Source organism: Rhineura floridana, chromosome 2 (genome assembly GCF_030035675.1).
Source record: "Rhineura floridana isolate rRhiFlo1 chromosome 2, rRhiFlo1.hap2, whole genome shotgun sequence".
NCBI classification, from domain to species: Eukaryota; Metazoa; Chordata; class Lepidosauria; order Squamata; family Rhineuridae; genus Rhineura; species Rhineura floridana.
In genome coordinates this window covers 156797955-156816035 of record NC_084481.1, presented here as the reverse complement: position 1 = coordinate 156816035, position 18081 = coordinate 156797955, and the positions used below count along the sequence as shown (strand labels likewise).

General features: G+C 42.5%; 1 protein-coding gene across 5 annotated transcripts in view; it reads left to right on the top strand.

Moving 5' to 3' along the window:
• Nucleotides 1-17915, top strand: part of ARHGAP1 (Rho GTPase activating protein 1) — a 32892-nt gene extending 14977 nt beyond the window's left edge. For all 5 annotated transcript variants that reach the window (XM_061610905.1, XM_061610906.1, XM_061610908.1 and 2 more), the window contains 10 exons: nucleotides 6872-6959; nucleotides 7232-7363; nucleotides 7510-7596; nucleotides 8968-9066; nucleotides 10016-10123; nucleotides 10371-10447; nucleotides 10863-10940; nucleotides 11290-11418; nucleotides 11660-11763; nucleotides 14163-17915. In XM_061610905.1, coding sequence (XP_061466889.1) covers nucleotides 6872-6959; nucleotides 7232-7363; nucleotides 7510-7596; nucleotides 8968-9066; nucleotides 10016-10123; nucleotides 10371-10447; nucleotides 10863-10940; nucleotides 11290-11418; nucleotides 11660-11763; nucleotides 14163-14342 — 1082 coding nt within the window. In that variant the 3' untranslated portion in view covers nucleotides 14343-17915. The remainder of the gene's footprint in view (nucleotides 1-6871; nucleotides 6960-7231; nucleotides 7364-7509; nucleotides 7597-8967; nucleotides 9067-10015; nucleotides 10124-10370; nucleotides 10448-10862; nucleotides 10941-11289; nucleotides 11419-11659; nucleotides 11764-14162) is intronic.
• Nucleotides 17916-18081: the final 166 nt, after the last annotated feature.

The window sequence follows — 18081 nt, the reverse complement described above, 5'->3', positions numbered from 1 at the left end:
CCCTAGCCCTTTCAGCTCAGTCCTTCAGATTATTCTGGTTAAAGGACTTCAGTTATTATGGTATAATGTAACCTTGTTTCTGTTCCTCCAGGGCAGGGTGCACTTCATGGGGCCCAACCAGGTAGGTGGAGTACCTGGTGTCATTGGCACTTAAAGAATGTGGTATTCTTTAGCATGACTGTGGCCTGTGGCTGGGTTATCTCAGGGGAGCCCAAATTCTGCAAAGCTGAGGGTTGCATCCCAGAACTTCAAAGTTGCACTTGATGTGCATTATGCCAAGTAGATTGCAGTCATGCCTCTTCCCTAAACTTGGTGGTACAGCCATCTGGGTCATGCTACCGTCATAGCTTTCATGTGGCTTGTAAATTCCCTGGCAGAGCTCTCTGTGGACTTCAGCTTGCAAGCTTTACTTTTCGTACTCCAGTTCTCATTTGATGGCTTCAGCCTTTCTTCTTCTTTTCCCTGAATGGTGATGGGGATACTATCCATCAGGACATAGGTCTGCCAGGCGGTCCCTACTGCTAACTTTTCAACTCTGAAATCTTTTGGGGGTGATATCTTCTACAGCTAAGAGTTTGCAGGATATCACATGACAGGATGTGCAATTTATCATAACAAAGCTATGCAGGATATAACTGTCCTTGCTTTATTTCTGCTATATCATTCAGGTTTATCAAAGGAGAGGCAAATCTTTGGCAGAACTTAACATTGTTTATTATCTATGACATGGCAGTAGGCTGAATCCTTTGTTTGTGGAACAGTCTATACAAGTGCTGATGGCTGCCATTGTCTTCCAAGGCTCCTTCAAATCAACCCATTCCATGGGTCTTCCATTCTTCATAATCTTTTCTTGCAAGCAGGCACTGGGTTGCAGTACCTGCAGATCATACCTATGATTCTATGTTAATTGTTGTCCTACCAATTTAGATGCAAATAGAGGGTTAAATATAATTTTAAAACACCTGATAGTGTTAATTCTTCATCTCTAAATGTAGCCATTAACCTTTGCCTTCTTCAGGCACCACTGTAGATGTCTAGAAGCTCAGTGAAGATCACTGTGATCACACTAGGAGTAGAGAAGAAACACTGTGAACTGCCAAGCATCCTGAATTTTTTCAACCTTGTTTGTGATGGCAAGACTGTTTCCACTGTCTAATAATGCTCTTGTACCTCCAAAAATTTAAATACCCTAGACAAAGAGATGCTGGCTCTTAACTATACCATCAATTTACTGAGCTTGTTGGTAGTCACTGCTTGCAGTTCTCTGCCTGTGTTACCTCTCCTGCCTGTCCACTTTTCGGGCTGTGTCATCAGCTTATCCAAACGTGGATAAGACAAGAATCAACTCATTTGAAATGTGGTATTGGAGGAGAGTTTTGCAGATACCATGGACTGTGAAAAAGACCAATAATTGGGTGTTAGAACAAATTAAACCAGAACTATCACTAGAAGCTAAAATGATGAAACTGAGGTTATCATACTTTGGACATATAATGAGAAGACATGATTCACTAGAAAAGACTATAATGCTTGGAAAAACAGAAGGGAGTAGAAAAAGAGGAAGACCAAACAAGAGATGGATTGATTCCATAAAGGAAGCCACAGACCTGAACTTACAATATCTGAACAGGGTGGTTTATAACAGATGCTATTGCAGGTCACTGATTAATAGAGTCACCATAAGTCATAATAGACTTGAAGACACATAACACACACATCAGCTTCAGAGTGCATTAAAAGGAATAGGAATAGTCTCCCCTGTCTAATTCAGAGACACGACTCATGTTATTTCCAACGTGCAGATCTCCATGTTCTGCATTCTGTTATCTTCTCTGATGCTTTTAAAACAATCTGTTGCTTCCTTACTCACTTAAGTCCACTTCAAATGTTATTTTTATCTACATGGAAAGAATCCTTGCTATGGGAAATGTAGTTGTTAACCAGAGTATCCTCAGAGGAATGAAAGACTTCTGCTGCACTTCAAATAATGTGATGTGCATATTTTCCTAGAGGGGGAGATTTTCAGTGTAGTGGGAAAAATTATAACATGGTGTTCTGTGTTATAACCTAAAGTATTTTACAATTTTTCTATAATATCAGAACATTTCTAATTAAGTTGTCTGCTTTGTGCGGATGAGTACTGTAATTCCACACCTGAGGCATTAATAAGGCCATAAAAATGTGTGTTCTCTTTAGATTCGTGTAGAAACTGGACATGTGGATGATTCTTTCAAAGTATGCCAGATATTATCAAGAACTTTATTGCACTTCAGATGTGTTGCTTAAATTTCAGATGGCCTGGGCATTTTCCAGATGACACACACATGAAAGTGTTTTAGTTTATTTGTAAACATTCTTAAGATGTTCCATTTGTTAGCTTTGCCTCTCAACCTGGTGGAACATGGCCATACATCATAAACATACAGTGGAATTCTTAATCTATATAATATTTTTATAGTTCAACAGCAGTAGCTTCATCTGGTATTTAAGCAGGTGCTTTCATGATCATTAGAGCACACATATGTAGGACAAAGGGAATTGAATAATGTCTAATTGTTGGTGCATGCTGAATGCTCCCGACGAGGATGGATGGGAATATATCTAGCTGGATCATATAGAAATGGTATCTGAGCTTATATTTGTTTGTAATGGAATGTTATACTACTTAGAGTAGAGCTTAAAGTCCTAGAATCAGAGCAATATAGAAATAAGCCTTGTTTAGATTAGGAAAAGCAAATAGCACAATTGAGATGAACTAGCAGGAAAAAAAGAACGTTAAGAGGCCTTCTTCACTTATTTGAATGGACATGTGGGACACCTTCGTCAGGTAATCAGGAGTTTATGGGGCAAGTGGCTTTAATTGTCCAGGTCCTGTGGAGGTAGGTTTGGCCTGAAGTTGGCCAAAATGGTGATTGGATTTGTAGTTTTAATTCCAGCTCAATACCTTGAAGTGGAACCATACTTAAATATGCTGCTTTCTCCTGACACCTATAGCTGGCAACTTGAAGATCCATCTTGAAGACCACATCTGCCTGATGTTGTTTTCTGATCCACCATTTGGGTAATGCTGCTCTAAAGCAATTGATGTTCATATAGTTTGATCTTGCATTTAGGAATGTTCCCACTGTTTTATGTTTATGTACTATCATGTTTTGACAATCAATTTCTCAAAAACATATGCAAAGGACTCAACTATTATAGAACGTTGCATGGGTGCAGATGACTACTGAAATTCTACACCTGAGGCATTAATCCAGCCATTTCCAGGTTCTGTTCTCAGTTTCCATTACAGAAATTCACTCCGTGTGAAACCGCCTCTTTGCCAAAAGTAGACAATGTCCACGTTCCATTTCTTAATAGAAAGTTGTACTTTGCAGAGTCAACAGATGCTACCATTCAGATCTTGTAACTCAGACACATTATTTTGGGAGGAGCCTTCTCTCACAACTTTGTAGGGTTTCTGACCATGAATAAATTGTGCCATCCTGCAAGTTGGGAATCATTTCTGTCCAGGGGTGGATGGCCGCAAAAGATTACACAGGAACTCCATTGTACTGCATTGGCCACAAGATTGTGACACCCACAATGTAGTGCTAGGAGCATCTGCAATCTACTCCAGTGCATACTTTGGATGTGTGTACACGCTGTTTATGGCCATTGAATTTATGGGAAGCTGTTTGGCATTCTCTTGGTTAGGTCTTTACTTTTGGGCAACCGTGGGATAAACTGTTGGACAGTGGTCTTGTGACCTGGCTGTAGTTGTGTATGGTGGTTCAAGATTACCTCTGCATTGCTCTGTTGGTTTTCTGTCTTTGGTGGGTGCCATGTTGTCCTGCAGTGTCTTTTACCTTCGCATGCTTCAGATGTGTTCATGTGATGGTATATCACCCTTGCATCCCCATGGCATTTACCTGGCGCTTAAGCATGTTCTTAACTTCTGTGCTGCAGCTGTTTGCATACTGGTAAAAAAACAAACTTGCAGAGTAAGTAATTTTTATAACTAAATCTGTTTGTATGGTAGAACATTAATGAGGAGCAGAGGAAAATGGGCAGAAGAAAGGAAAACTTGTTTTTACAGTTAGGATTTTAGGGTGGAGGAGGGTGAAGTTGCATAGTGAATAGCTTAATGGGTTCCCTCTGTTCCTATGTGTAGGTTGTAGCTCCCTTAATGTATACATAAGATTAATGTTGTGAAAGTGGAGGATAAACTCTGGTATAGCAGCTGCGGCAATAATAGTAATAGTGATAATATTAGTGTTAATAATTTACTGACAAGCCCAAAGATTTTAATAAGGAAATAATTCAGAGAACTGTATATAAGATGGTGGTTTTGGAGTGAAAAACCACCATAATATATGCCAGTAATGAACTTAGTTACCCAGTTCTCTGAATGCCAGGCCTTGGGGAAGGACTATTGCTCAGTGAATTGAGCACATGGTTTGAGTGCACAAGGTCCCAGTTTCATTCTCTGGCATCTCTGGGTAGGGTGGAGGGGAGTACCTGAAACTTCGCAGAAAATTATGGAAAGGGAGCAAATAGAAAAAAGGGGGGGAGGCCATGGAATGGAGTGAGCAGAAACCTGAACAGGAGCACTCCCTCTGCACATTTTGTTGCAGTTCCTACTTGTAGCTACTATTTGCATCAGCCCATCTGCACAACCAGATTTTATTTCCATTTCTGCCGTAGCTAGTTTGCACTCTCTCTCCCCCTCTTCTCCCCCCTTTGGTACAATTAGTTTTCCAACTGGACTTTACATTAAGCCATTGGTCTTTAACTGGTAGGTCGTGAACCACTATCAAGTCTCAGCCTGATCTAAGGTGCATTGCAACAGCAGCGCTACCACCACAAAAATACATAGTAAAAAAAAAAAGAATAAAAATGGGTTCCAGATGTATGTTTGAGTTAAACAGGGGTGTTTCTGGTTTGAAAAGGCTGAAGATTACTGTATTAAACTCATAGCTTCTTGGACACTGACTCAAATGTTTAATGGGATGCTGGGAGACTGAGATCTTAGTGTGAGAGAGTATCCTTGTGAGAAGCTTGGACTCCTGAGGCTTTATGAAGTAAAACATTTAAATATGTACCTGTTACTTTTCATTACTTCACCTTTGTGAAAGTATCTGAGTTGTTTGGATCATGGTTTTAGTTTGCTTATTTAAAGCATATTTATCTCACTCTTCCATCAAAAGGGTTTCCAGAGTAGCTTACAGGAGAGGTCAATAAAAACAAGACAGTCTGCTTACATTTTTTTATAAAAACCAACACAAAAAGAAAAAGGGATGGGGAGGGGAAAACAAGCAAAGTCAGCACCAGTTCTTAAAGATACTACCAGCTGGGATGGTAACAGTATGTAGGATCACAGAATCTGGATCTTCCTTGTTTTATTTTATTTTTAAAAAGGCAAAACTCTGTTCCCTTTTAAGCTTGTATTAAGTGTAAATTGGGCTGGTAGAAATAACACATGTGAGATAAAGATAATAAATGTTGGAGCCTGTCTTTGTGGCACAGAAATGGTATCCACTTTAATCCCCTGTTTACTGTTATGATGGTGAAAACATTAAAGTCTTGTGCACAATCTAGTCTGTCCTCCCATCCGGAAATACGTAGCTTTGCACCCGCAGGAGGTCATTGGTGAAGGATTTCTTTCTCATGTGAACAGGTTTGCATGTACAAGGAGAATGATCATGGGAGGGACTAGTTCAGACCAAAATTTATTGTGGCATAAATGTTCATGGAATAGAGCTCACTTTGACAAATGCAGCCACCTGCTAATGAAATCATTATAGTGAGAACCCCATTCATATGTCCTGCTTTCCTTCTACAATTTTATTTTACTTACGTTTTTAGCTCATCTTCTCATAAGTAGACCCAGAGGCACGACCTGTGTTTCTTTCTTTCTGTGTACAAAGTCAGTATTACTGCTATTAGTAATAGGCTACTGCAAAGGATATTATTGATGTCATAAGAGTCTATTAGTGGTAATTTCAGGGTCATGAAATAACAGAAAATCCATGGTAAGGCATTTATTGGGCTTTCATGTGGTAAGAAGTGCATATTACCCCTGGCCTAATTTGTACACTGTTTAAGCAGACTTGCTAGGTCATCTGCCTTACTTTGGACTGGGGGAAAAGTAATGTTTACTTGATTGAGTATGTGTTGCATGGTGAGAGCCCAAATTCTTGTGCTTCTGCAGTTTGCTGGTGGCTTGATGTGGCTACTTCTCACAGCTGATTTGCTTTCTCATCCATAATGTTTGAGGTTAGGTCATCATTGTATAATCCTGGATTTTGTTTGCTTTCTTTCCAGTGGGTGTTCTAGTTCTTTCTCTCCCTACATATACAGGGACAGCAGGTGGTATGGAACTGTGGATGCACTGGGGGAAAACGATGGACAAGACCAGTGCTCTGTAGATGGATCAGTAACCTGTATGACCATCTGTGGGGGAAGTGGTTTTCTCTGCCTTGGAATCCCAAACCTCAGCAATGTTTACCAGAATAACTCAGTTGATACTCTCATCCTCTGGGGATAGTTTAGGCTGCTTCTGACTTGAGAGCCATTTCAAATTGTCTTCTCATGACCCAGGAGTACCATGGCCCCATATAATTTTTTTCATCATGCCTTGCTGTATTCTGTATCTCACCCTTGGGTCCTCTTGAAACACAGCCTTTTCTTGCAGCCCTGGGGGGCCCATGCAAGTGAAGTTCCATGTGGCATTGTTAACTTTTGTGACAAACCAGGGCCTTTGAACTTTCCATTAGTGTGAACTTGGAATAGTTAAGCAGTCCCCAAAGCTTGCTCTACTATTCACCAATTGTGGAGGCTTCTTGCTTTGGCTTTCAGCCTGCTGTAATGATTGGCATTTTGTCCTCAGGTGATGACAAGTATGGGAGGAAAGTAATTCTGTTCAGTGCCTGCCGGATGCCTCCCAGCTATCAGCTTGATCATGTGAAACTGCTGAGGTGAGTATTGCTATAGGGAGCCACTTGCTTTGGTGAAGCGTAATCCTGAGACTTTCCCCTAATAAGTCAAATCTGTAAGTGGCAGTGATTTTGACTAGATGTATTTGGGCACCAACTAACCCCAGACCAAGACATAAGTGAAAATTCTTTATGCACTTGGTAATCTGGCTTTTGGCTCTTTTTCATTACCTCAGTTTTCCCTGTGCTGACTGCAGGAGGCAAAAAAGCAAATATTTTAAACCAAATACTTAGTTATGTCCATCTTTCCTTAGCTATTTGAAGTATACATTGGACCAGTATGTGGAGAGTGATTACACCTTAGTATATCTGCACCATGGTCTGACCAGTGAGAACAAGCCATCGTTAAGCTGGCTGCGGGATGCCTACCGAGAATTTGACCGCAAGTAAGTGGGTATGGCTGTGGATTTTGGAAGGGACAAGTTGCTGTGTGGGTAACTAGAGGTATAACATAAGATGTGCAAAGGCCAATATTGCATGGAATTTTTGCGGGGTGAAATATTTGGTTGGCTTCTCGTCTTTCTCTTGTTAGATACAAGAAGAACATCAAAGCGTTGTTTATTGTGCACCCAACCATGTTCATCAAGACACTGCTGATTCTCTTCAAGCCACTGATCAGGTAAGAAAGTGTGAAGGTACTTTGTTCTGTGGTGGAACCTTCTCTGGTGTGAGGAGGGCAGGCTTCCTTGAGAGCCAAGGGAGTTGGACATTGACTTTTATTGTGGAATTGGATGCGTTCATAAGAATGCTGATTTTTTAAAAAAGTAGGTCTCTGGTAATTAGAGTGTGTGAGAGAGAACTTAAGGTGATGGCAGCATCTGATGGCACTTTTAATTTTATTTTACTACATTTTTATCCCTGCCCTTCATCCATGAAGCTTGAGGGCAGTATGCACTGTTATTTTTATTTATTTATTAAATTTATATCCTGCCTTTCCTCCCTGAAGGAGCCCAGGGCAGCAAACAACACTAAAAACACTTTAAAACATCTTAAAAACAAAAGACTTTAAAACATATTTTAAATGGTGTTATTCACCATTTTATCCTCACAACACCCCTGTGGGATAGAGTAGGCTGAGCGACAGTAACTAGCCCACAGTCACCAAGTGGGGATTTGAACCTGCCTCTCCCTGATTTAAGTCTAACACTAGTCATTACACGGTATTGGCTCTGATTTGAACAAGGTGGGCACCCAGCATGATGGGACTTGTTTGTTGCAAGGATGTGCATAGATAGCCCATTCTGTATGCTTCCAGACCTTTTTTAGACTGCTGTTTCTCACTGATGTTCCATGTTCTCTGTTTGCAAGATTCCCTCCATTTTCTGCCCAAATTTCCTCCTGCCCCTGAGGATTATATAAGGCAAGCCAAGGATGCATCTTGGCTTGCCTTATCCAATCCTCATGGGCAGGAGAAAAGAGGGTGCCCTGTTCCTGCATACTTGTGATCTCTTTACAAGAAATTGTCCTAGTAGCTTGGTGATGACCAGAATAGGTGTCACAGATTGTTGCTTTCTCTATTCTTCCCGTGTTCAACTTGAAGAATTTGGTTTCATTAATTTTGGTTTTGACTTATGCTGAATGACTGTCTCTGCCTCACAAGTTCCCAGCTTTTCCTGAGCCTGTGCTTTTATTGTTTCCCTTAGTTGGCTGATAGCTCAGACTTGACACAGCTATTTCCTGGCCTCTGCCAAAGACTGAGAAGGAAAAAATAAAGACCATAACATGCTGTAAGCTATGGCACCAGAGGAGTAGCTTTCAGTGCATTGCCAAGCTTAAGGTTGGGATATTCCTGTAATAGACACATCCCTACCTATGTGCAGAGAACAGCAAGGTGGTACAGCTGGTGCACAAGTGCTTCCTTGCTGTTTGCGGTACCACTTTTACCTCTTCTTGCCATGTCTCCAGCCCATCTGGAATGCACTGGTGCTGCTCTTCCCCTCCTCTCATCTACCCTAATTTCTTTCTTATTGGTTCATCACCTGTCTTGCAGCTTTAAGTTTGGGCAGAAGATTTTCTATGCAAACTACCTGAGTGACCTGGAGGAGCATGTGAAACTGGAGCAGCTGGGGATCCCAAGCCAGGTGCTAAAGTGAGAGCATGTTGTTTGTCTACACGCTTACCCACAGTTTCTGTAGAAGAGACTGAGCCCAGGAGGGGAAGTGGAGAGGGAGGGGGGAGACTGGGAGTCAAGTGGGCAAGGGTCAATGGGAGTCTGGCTTGTCTGCAGTTATGGCACAATGCTATGAGCAGCTGGGATGATGCTTAGCACAAGTAAAGTTCTTTCCCCTCAGGGTTTGTTCCCTTTAGGTACTGTCTCCCAGAGAAATTTCTCTGTCTCCTTGTTACTGTTTTTTTAGCTGCTGTTTGGAATAGACTAGCCCTGTCTACCCGGACTACTCACTTAATTTCTCCTTATCCCAGTTTCTGTTCTGCTAGTGTTTGTACTGTGTACTTTCTTTTCAAAAGCTATACCTCTTGACTTGATGCTGTGTCCCTCCAGAGGTGTGTATGGCTTCCTCAGTAGTCTGTAGCACAGGGGTGGGAACCTCAGGCTTGGGGGCTGAATGCTGCCATTGCTCTGGCCCCCAGAACTCTCCTCAGGCCATATCGGTCTCTGGCCCTTGTTTCACATCTCAAATGCAAACGTGTCCTTAAACTCTGAAAATGCGTCTTCCTTGTCTCTATGTCTGGGGGATATAGAGGGGTGTGTGAATGTGTAGGAACCACTTTGCTGTATGTACAGAGGTGAAATTTGTTGCTCTGCCCACTTTTGCCTCTGACACCACCCACCGCTGTATGTGGCCCTTGGAAGGTTGCCCCAAAGGGAATGTGGCCCTTAGGCTGAAAAGGTTCTTTACTCCTGAAGTAGTAGAAGTAGGTTGTAACTGTTGTGGGGAGTTTGAGGAGTGTGTACTGTCTTCTCAGGGCCTCTGGGCTTGTGTTCACAAGATAATGGGACAATGAGCACTGCTATAGCACTTTCAGTATAGGACAGAATGATCCTGTTCATACATATTTGTGTCTTTCTCTCATTGTAGGTATGATGAATATCTGAGATCACTGCAAAAGCCCTCCCAAGTGCCTCAGAAAGTAACCCCACCCCGCCCACCTCTGCCAAACCAACAGTTTGGGGTTTCTCTCCAGTAGTGAGTATTCCCATCTCTTTTCTTCAGTTGGTGGACCAGTGATGCCTATAGTCTTATCTGTGGTAGTTCTGAAAATGGTTTCCAATAGTATTGAATCTGTACCTGTGCCTAGCTTTCTTCTGCCAGTCTTGAGCTGGCAAGATCAGGTCCAGAGATACGCTGGAGATTTGGTCAGATTTAAAATACCTTTCTTTAGATGACTTTCCCTGAAGAGCAGGAAGAGTCTAAGCATCTCCTTTCTCAACAGTTTAAGGGAGAAGAGCTTGGACCAGAATCTCGTCCCGCTGGTGATAAGGGAGACCACTGCCTATCTACAGGAGCATGGTGAGTGAATTAGGAAAATCCCTGTTCTGACTTGTTCTGTGGTACCTCCACTCTCCTCTGTTGCCCAACAGCACCTTTCTGTTGCATGAGTTTATGCTAAGACATCTGAAAAATACTAAACTCATTCTTTTCCCACCCAACATCTTCTTATTTGATTTGGGTCTTCAGAAAGTCGCAGCAAAATTGAACAGCAGGGAGATGAGGCATCCTGCTAACCAAATGCCTTCAGCATGTTAAGTGTCCCTGTGCATGTGGCTTCCTGGAACAGTAGGAGAAGTACCCATTCTATCACTTCATTGTCCTGTGCTGCAGCTAATTAGAAAGGGTTGCTGTTAAGGTTACATGATGCTTGTTGCTCTTGTCTCAAGTAATAGGACTTCTCTGAGATTCTGCTCTTTTGTTCTCTCGTCACCAGCTCTTAACACGGAGGGGATTTACCGACGATCAGCAAACATCCAGACAGTCAGAGAGGTTCAGCAGAAATACAATATGGGTAAGTGACACTCCTGCATAAAGAAGGTGGCTTAGCTAGCCACAGCAATTATGTCTGATAAGTGTATAATGTGTTCCTCTGCTCCATTCTCCGGAGTGTGTCTCTCTCCATTTCCTAGTATTTTTTTTAGCAATTCTCCAAATGCTCCTAATCACTGTTGGTTTGGAGGAGGATTGAGTACCACTGATTCTTTTGCTGGACAGTGTGTTATCTGCCCTACCATGTTTCTGCCTCCAGCTCCTGGTTTTTGGATTAGTGCCTTACTCTGCCTGGTGGAAGGAATTCAGCCCATACGTAATGAGCTTGCACTCTATTGATGGCTTTGAACCAGTCTACTGTGTTTTGTCAGGGCTGCCTGTGGACTTCTTGCAATATGATGATGTGCATCTCCCTGCTGTGATTCTGAAGACCTTCTTGCGGGACCTGCCTGAGCCTTTGCTCACCTTTGGTCTCTACAGTGATGTTGTCAATTTCTACAGTGAGTGTCCTGATCTCAAAACAGGAATCTCTTCTATATCTGCCCCACCCAGAGTTGTATTGAGTTCTCATAAAAGGCTGACTGTATAATTTGTTCCCAAGGCAGCACAGAACAAGCCTTAATGCCCAACAGATTGTACTACTTTTTGAGGGCTTTTCTTCTGCAAGCCATTCCTCCTCCCCCCCATGCAAGCCAGGACCTTGTTTGCTGCTGTGCATGCCCCACCTGTTTTCCTTTTTAGGTGTGGAGGAAGAAAAGCGTGTGGATGTTGTTCGCAAAACCCTGCAGAGTCTCCCAGAAGAAAATTACCAAGTGCTGTGCTCACTGATGGCCTTACTTGTGCAGGTGAAATCTCCTAAAGCATTTCTTTACACAATGTATATGTAACTTCTGAAATTCACTGCCACAAAATGTGGTGATAGCGATGGTCTTAAATGGCTTTAAAGATGAATTATGCTTATCCTCCATGAATTTGTCTTATCAACCATAGTAACTACATGGAGCCTCCATGTACAGAGGCAGGGTACATCTTGATAATGCTGGGGCTGCTGCTTTATGCCCTGCTTATAGGCTTCCTAGGGGCATCTGGCTGCCCTAGATGGGTCCTTAGTCTGAACCAGCTCAACGTTTTATGTTCAAAGGAGGCCCAGATCCATAACCTGTCATTCCCATCCACCTGTGAATATTCTACTTGCAAGCAAGAGGAGCATGGCTTCAATTTATCCCTTTACTCTATAGCAACAGGAGCTCTGGTTTCCCCTTAGCTAGGGACTGCCAAATACAAATACACACTCCCCCCCCCACACACACATCTGGGAATAAATTCCATTGAACTCAATAGGACTTATTTTTAAATAGACAAGCATACATTTGTGCTGTTAGCCCTTTCATCTATATATGCAACAGAGAAGAGCCTGATGTATCTGTGACAGAACAGTAGTTGATCCTCCTGGGAATGTAGCTAAAAACTCTGGAAAGTAGGTTGAACATATGTATGATAGAAAATTGGTTTAGTGCACTTCTAGTGCATTAATAGAATGTCCTAACTAACTATGCTCTGAAAAAGACAAATAGATGACCAACAATAAGAAGCAAAGATTCTGTGGACTTTTCAGCTGCTGGGAAAACCTTAGGCCCAAGGTTGTTATATCATTGTGGCCTGCAAAGAAGGACATTAGCTAGTACACAAAGCCTGTTACAGAAATTTCACAAGTGGTCTGTTTTAAATTGGCATTTTCTAAGTATGTCCTCAATCTCACTTCTGAAATATGTTTTAAAGAATTATTCTAGCTTAAAGCATTTCAGCTTGAAATCACCTGCATTCTAGCATTGGGAGAATTTGGCTGAACGATTTTGGATTTCATTCTTATTTTAGTAAATTTCTACCTGCTTGTTTCTCATATTTGTATCCTGTTCTTCCAAGAACCTTAGGGTGGCATATATGGGGTTTCTTCCATTTTATCCTGTGTTTTATATTAGCTTGAGAGAGAGGAAGAGAGACTGACGCAAGGTCCCCCAGTGTGCTCCATGGCTGAGAAGAGATTTGAACCCTGGGCCTTCCCAAATCCATGTCCAAAACTCTTTAACCACTATACAACACCAAGCATTGTTTTTGCTTTATGCTGTAAATTCTTTTGCAAACGATGTAATAAAAATGGGTAAATGCAGTAGAAAGGAAAGTTAGTGCTTACTGTGACCATATATTCTTAGTGGCTGGATAACATCCTAGAATGGAATAAGAGAGAGAGAAAACAGCGCTGCCCCCTTTTAGGAGATTTTCCTCTTGTCACGCTCCTGGATGTCATCTTCCACTGAGAAAGAGATGAATATGTCAGCCAAGAGGCTATGACTGCCAACATCTCTTTTGCCATGTTAGTAATTTGTTGCATTGCTCTCTGAATGCTTGAAACCTTAATGATTTGAGAAGTTGATTTATTTATTTATTCTATTTCTATGCCGCCTTTTGGCCAAAAGGCCCTCAAGGCGGCTCACAAAAAAATAAACACATACAAAATACACATCAGAAAAAAATACAGTGCACAAAAATTTAAATAACAAAATATTAACATTGTTAAGAAAACAAGGTTATTTACAGGCCTGGAGATAATCTGTCCTTAAAATGTAGTACTGCCACTTCAGGAATTTTAGTCCTCAAACATTGAGCAGCTGTTGCAAAGGATCCGCTCACCAACATCATCGGATTCTTCCCATGATAGAGAAGACCAAGGCCAGGATGTTAAAGGCCCAGATGGGGCAAAAGCATGAGAAGATGGCAAGCGGCAGGTAGTCCCGCTAGCGGCCCGGCTTGTGCAGGTTGGAGGTGGTGGCTGTGGAGGAGATGCACCCTAAGCTAAGCCTCACCGGCAAGAGCGATGTGTCCTCCAGCTTCCCCTCCGAGCCGGATCGGTAAGGCAGGCTGTGGTGGCCGTTCCTCTCTGTCTCGCCCGGTTGCTGAATGATAAATTTTATTTCCATTAAGCAATGTAGGAAAAGAGTTGCAGGCTAAATTCCTCAGCCTATGAAGAAGCAAGAACTCTTCTTGCCACATTTTTCTATCACATTTCATGCATGACTTGCTTGGGATCTGTTTTTGTGCTATAGGAGTGTAATCCTAGAGTTCTTCTATAGGTAGCACATAAGAGTTCATTAGGTAGTGAGGAACTAGGGAGGACAGAATCAAAGGAATATTTTTCTCTTAAGTGAATGGAGTCTTTTTTCTTTCTCTCTTCCTCCCTCCTGTGTAGGTCTCCGCTAACAGCGACATCAACAAGATGACCAACACTAATCTGGCAGTCGTTTTTGGCCCAAACCTGCTGTGGGCCAAAGATGCAGCCATAACCCTCAAAGCCATTAATCCTATCAACACTTTCACCAAGTTCCTACTGGACAACCAGAGGGAGCTTTTCCAGAGCCTCGAGGCTTGACCGAGATCCTTTTTGTGACAGCACACCATGTGTCCACTGTGACCACCTCCTTCTCTCCTCTCCCCCCTTTCTACCTTATCTTGGAGCCGTGGCCAAATCTAGGAAAGCTCAAGGTGATAAGCAGAGTGAAAGAGAAACGAGGGTGGGGCTGAGGGAGAGAGCAAGGTGGGGGTGGTCTAGTGGAGGGGGAAGCTGGCCTCCCCATTTCTAGGAATGGAGTTCTGCCTTGGCTGTTCTGTGACCAGGTTGCTCTTAACTGCTACAGTTCCCTTCCTTTTCTGAGTTGCTCCCATTAAATAGCTGTTCTTGGACTCCTGCAGAATACCCATCTCTTGGTGCCTGTGTGATCTGGACTAATAAATGTTGCTGCAGTGGCCCTTGGGCAGAGAGGAATCTATTTTTGCTTCTCTTCTCTAGCCTGCTTTGGTTCTCCATACGTACCCAAGTCAGACAGTCCTGAGTGTTTCCATTGTTGAAGCCTGTGACTGCTACTGAACACAACCAGGTTGCTACTCTTGATGGAAAAGCTGACTCCCAGCCCTATGACAGATTTGGGCTATAAAAGAAGATTGCACTGTCCTGGGACTTCTCATGTTTCTTAATGGAGCTTAGAGAGCTGTTTGTACATTTTTCAAGGAGCTCTAGCACTTGCAGTAGATGCTGTCACAATTTCTCTGCCATGATTTAAAGATTATTGCCCTCAGATATTGTGAAGCCCACTTACTTCTGTATCTTTTTTTTATAATGTCCTTCCACGGTGATTGTCTTTGCCAGCAGATTTCTCTCTAAAACTGGCCTTGCCATTAAGCTTTCCTTTTGATTTGGGAACTGGGTTTTTTTTTTTCTGTGCCTCCCATACATCAGTAAGGATCATGCAGGAAATATCTGCTGTAGTGGTATTAACTCCTCGTGCTGCCAGATTAAAATACTGCCCTCTTGTAATTGAAGCACAGGCATTGCATGTGTTGACAGACATCTGTGTCTCTGGTTGCTGCTGTCTTCCCATAACAAAATACTGATCACTGAGGCCAAACTTCCCTGCTCTAATCTACTGGGCTCTGCTGTGCCAAAACTGAAGGACTCTGCCTTCATGTCCTTGTTGTAATTTTCTAACCGTGCCAGAATGGCTCCAATGTACCTTTTGGTTTCCTTGGCACAAGGAGATATGAAGCATTGCCTTTCCTTTCTCTGACCTGAAAGAGGTTATGCAGTCCTGCAGTATGGTTATCCTACTTTCTTACCCATGCGAACTATTTCCCTTTTCAAATCAGGAAGTTGAGCCATTCTGAATTCTAAACCAGGCTCAGTCATTGCCCAGGCACATATGTTTTAAGCCAAACCTGTTTTTCAAAAATAGCAGTTTCCTACTGGACTTGTAGAAGCCTTTGCTTTTTAAAAAGATTGTAAGGGTGCATTTTCATGATGTTGTGCTACCAACTGTCTTAAGGCAATTTTGTTCACGCTCAGCCCATTAATTGATCCTTGAAAACAGCAGACTCTGAGTTCTCAGAATTATAGAGAAGGTGGAAGTGGGTTTTTTCACCGTCCCAGAACCTGTATTCTCCTGATGCAAGGAGGATACAGTTGACAAGGTGTTTTTTATAAATGCATAATAGGCTACTGTTTAAAACTGAATACTGTAAAGGGCTGTGCTGTGGTTTTAAATGGCAAGTGATCAGTGAGCACTAAAAACTGCACATAGGTGCCCATAGCCCAGCCATATCCAGTGAACTGGATTCTAAATCTATCAGAGATGGCTGGAGGTGGCAAGCCAGGATGCTTGAAACTATTATGAGGAGCTGGTGATTGAGTTTGTCAGAGTTCACCATGCCACATAAGATACAACACCAGTTTGTATGTACTCAGTGGGTAAATCTGGTGTAATAAACCTAGTTTGAATTCTGGAACAACCCCTATTGCTCTTGGGGGCCAATTTAGATTTCCTGTTTAGCAAAACATGAAGAACTTCAACCAAAAACATTGACAGTGAATGATTATGGCTTAGTAAGAGCTCTTGCCTTCTAGTGTCTCTTGCCTAGAATAGTTTGTCATAGTTAAATGAGGAATGGCCTGTTAATGAAGCTGCACTCACGTTGGCCTCATTACTTCACATGTGAGAAGCCCATGAGCCTGTTGCGGTGCTTAGCTGACAGTTGCTTCCTGAATTGTGGCACGCCTTGGTGAATTCAAGGCTTTGGTCTGATTCCAAGCTATAACAGTGTTTGTTTGCTTGCCTGTGTTCAAAGTTCCCAGCTGGAAAGGAAAAGCAACTGGTTTCCATGGAAATGATAGTCTATAAAAGTAAAGGCCCAGGTGCTTGAGAGCACAGGACTGCTGGTTCAACCACTGCATGCTTAACACTAACTCCTGGGCTTCTTTCAGGCTTAAGTCAGGGAGTAAGCAGAGTGCTTTGGATAAGTATTGCCATAGCTGCCCTGTAATGCTTTTATCAACTCCACAGATTTCAAACTTCTGCATGTGTTTTTTTTTCTACTGACACGTTGCAAATCTCTGTACACAGTGAAAGTGCACTCAAAACCCTGGAATTAAGCCAGTGTAAAATAGCTGTGTTACTTTTCCCACTTTGCTGGAGCTTCTAGGGAACCTAGAGTATATACATATAACAGCAATTACTGCTTTACCTCATCTCCTCCTATTTCCCCTCTTTTAAGTCTATTACCACTGTGGGTTATCTGGAACTGTATACTAGGCCTGACTCACCCTAAGAGTGAAGTGTGGGTCTTTTCCTGTTAATGCTGAACTACATCCATCTTCACTTTTTTGATTGCCGCCAGGTGTGCTGCCTGGATTACAAGCAGTTGGAATCACTAGAGGACCAGCATCTCAAGGGGCCAATTACGTCTTTCCCTCCTCTTGTAATAGAGGCTGATAGCTGGTTAGGTGGCCATGGCTATGTGTTCTGTTTTCTGTCCTGTGCCCCTCCAGTAGTACAACTGCCTGCCTCCCCCTTGTCTTATAGCTTCCATGTTAGGTATTGGCCACAGTGCTGCTGGGAGTGGAGTGATCCATCTTCACTGTATCCCTTGCTTGCCTGATAAAGCCCATTGGTGTCTTGGTACCTCTGAACACATTCTGTGCCCTCACCTCTAGCAGTCCTGTGTCTGTACTGAGAACAGCTTATGGGTGGTGCATCTTATGCTGAGGCTAATTTGGATGCCTTATGGCAGGAGTGGGGAACCTGTGGTCCTCCAGATGTCGTTGGACTCCAGTACCCATCAGCCTTACTTAGCCTGGCCAATTTTCAGGGATGATAGGAATTGTAATCCAGAAACAGCCCACAGGTTTCCCACTTCTGCATTATGGCAAAGTCTGACATCTTTATGGCCAAATGACCCCTGGTTGTGTGCTCCCTGCTGGGGCCCTTATGCACTGTTTACAGCTTTGCTTTTTGTTGCTGTTAGCCCTTGCATTTTCCATTCTTATGACTGATGTTTATTGGGAGCAGGTCTGTGTTTTTTTAATTTACACACCCATGTTTATTTCCTTCTAATGGTACCAATCTTGTATTTCACAGTTTGCACTTTTTGTACTTCAATAAAAACTTAAAGCCAATACCAGATTTTGGTGCATTTCTCTAACTTGTTCAGGAACCATTCGACAAGAGAGACTGATACAACCTGGTGCTTGTACAAGAATATAGTTCATGGTAAAATGCAAACCTGAACCTCTTCAGGGAAAGGTTATTAGTTCATCCTTGAGCTCATTTGGTTGCCCTTGC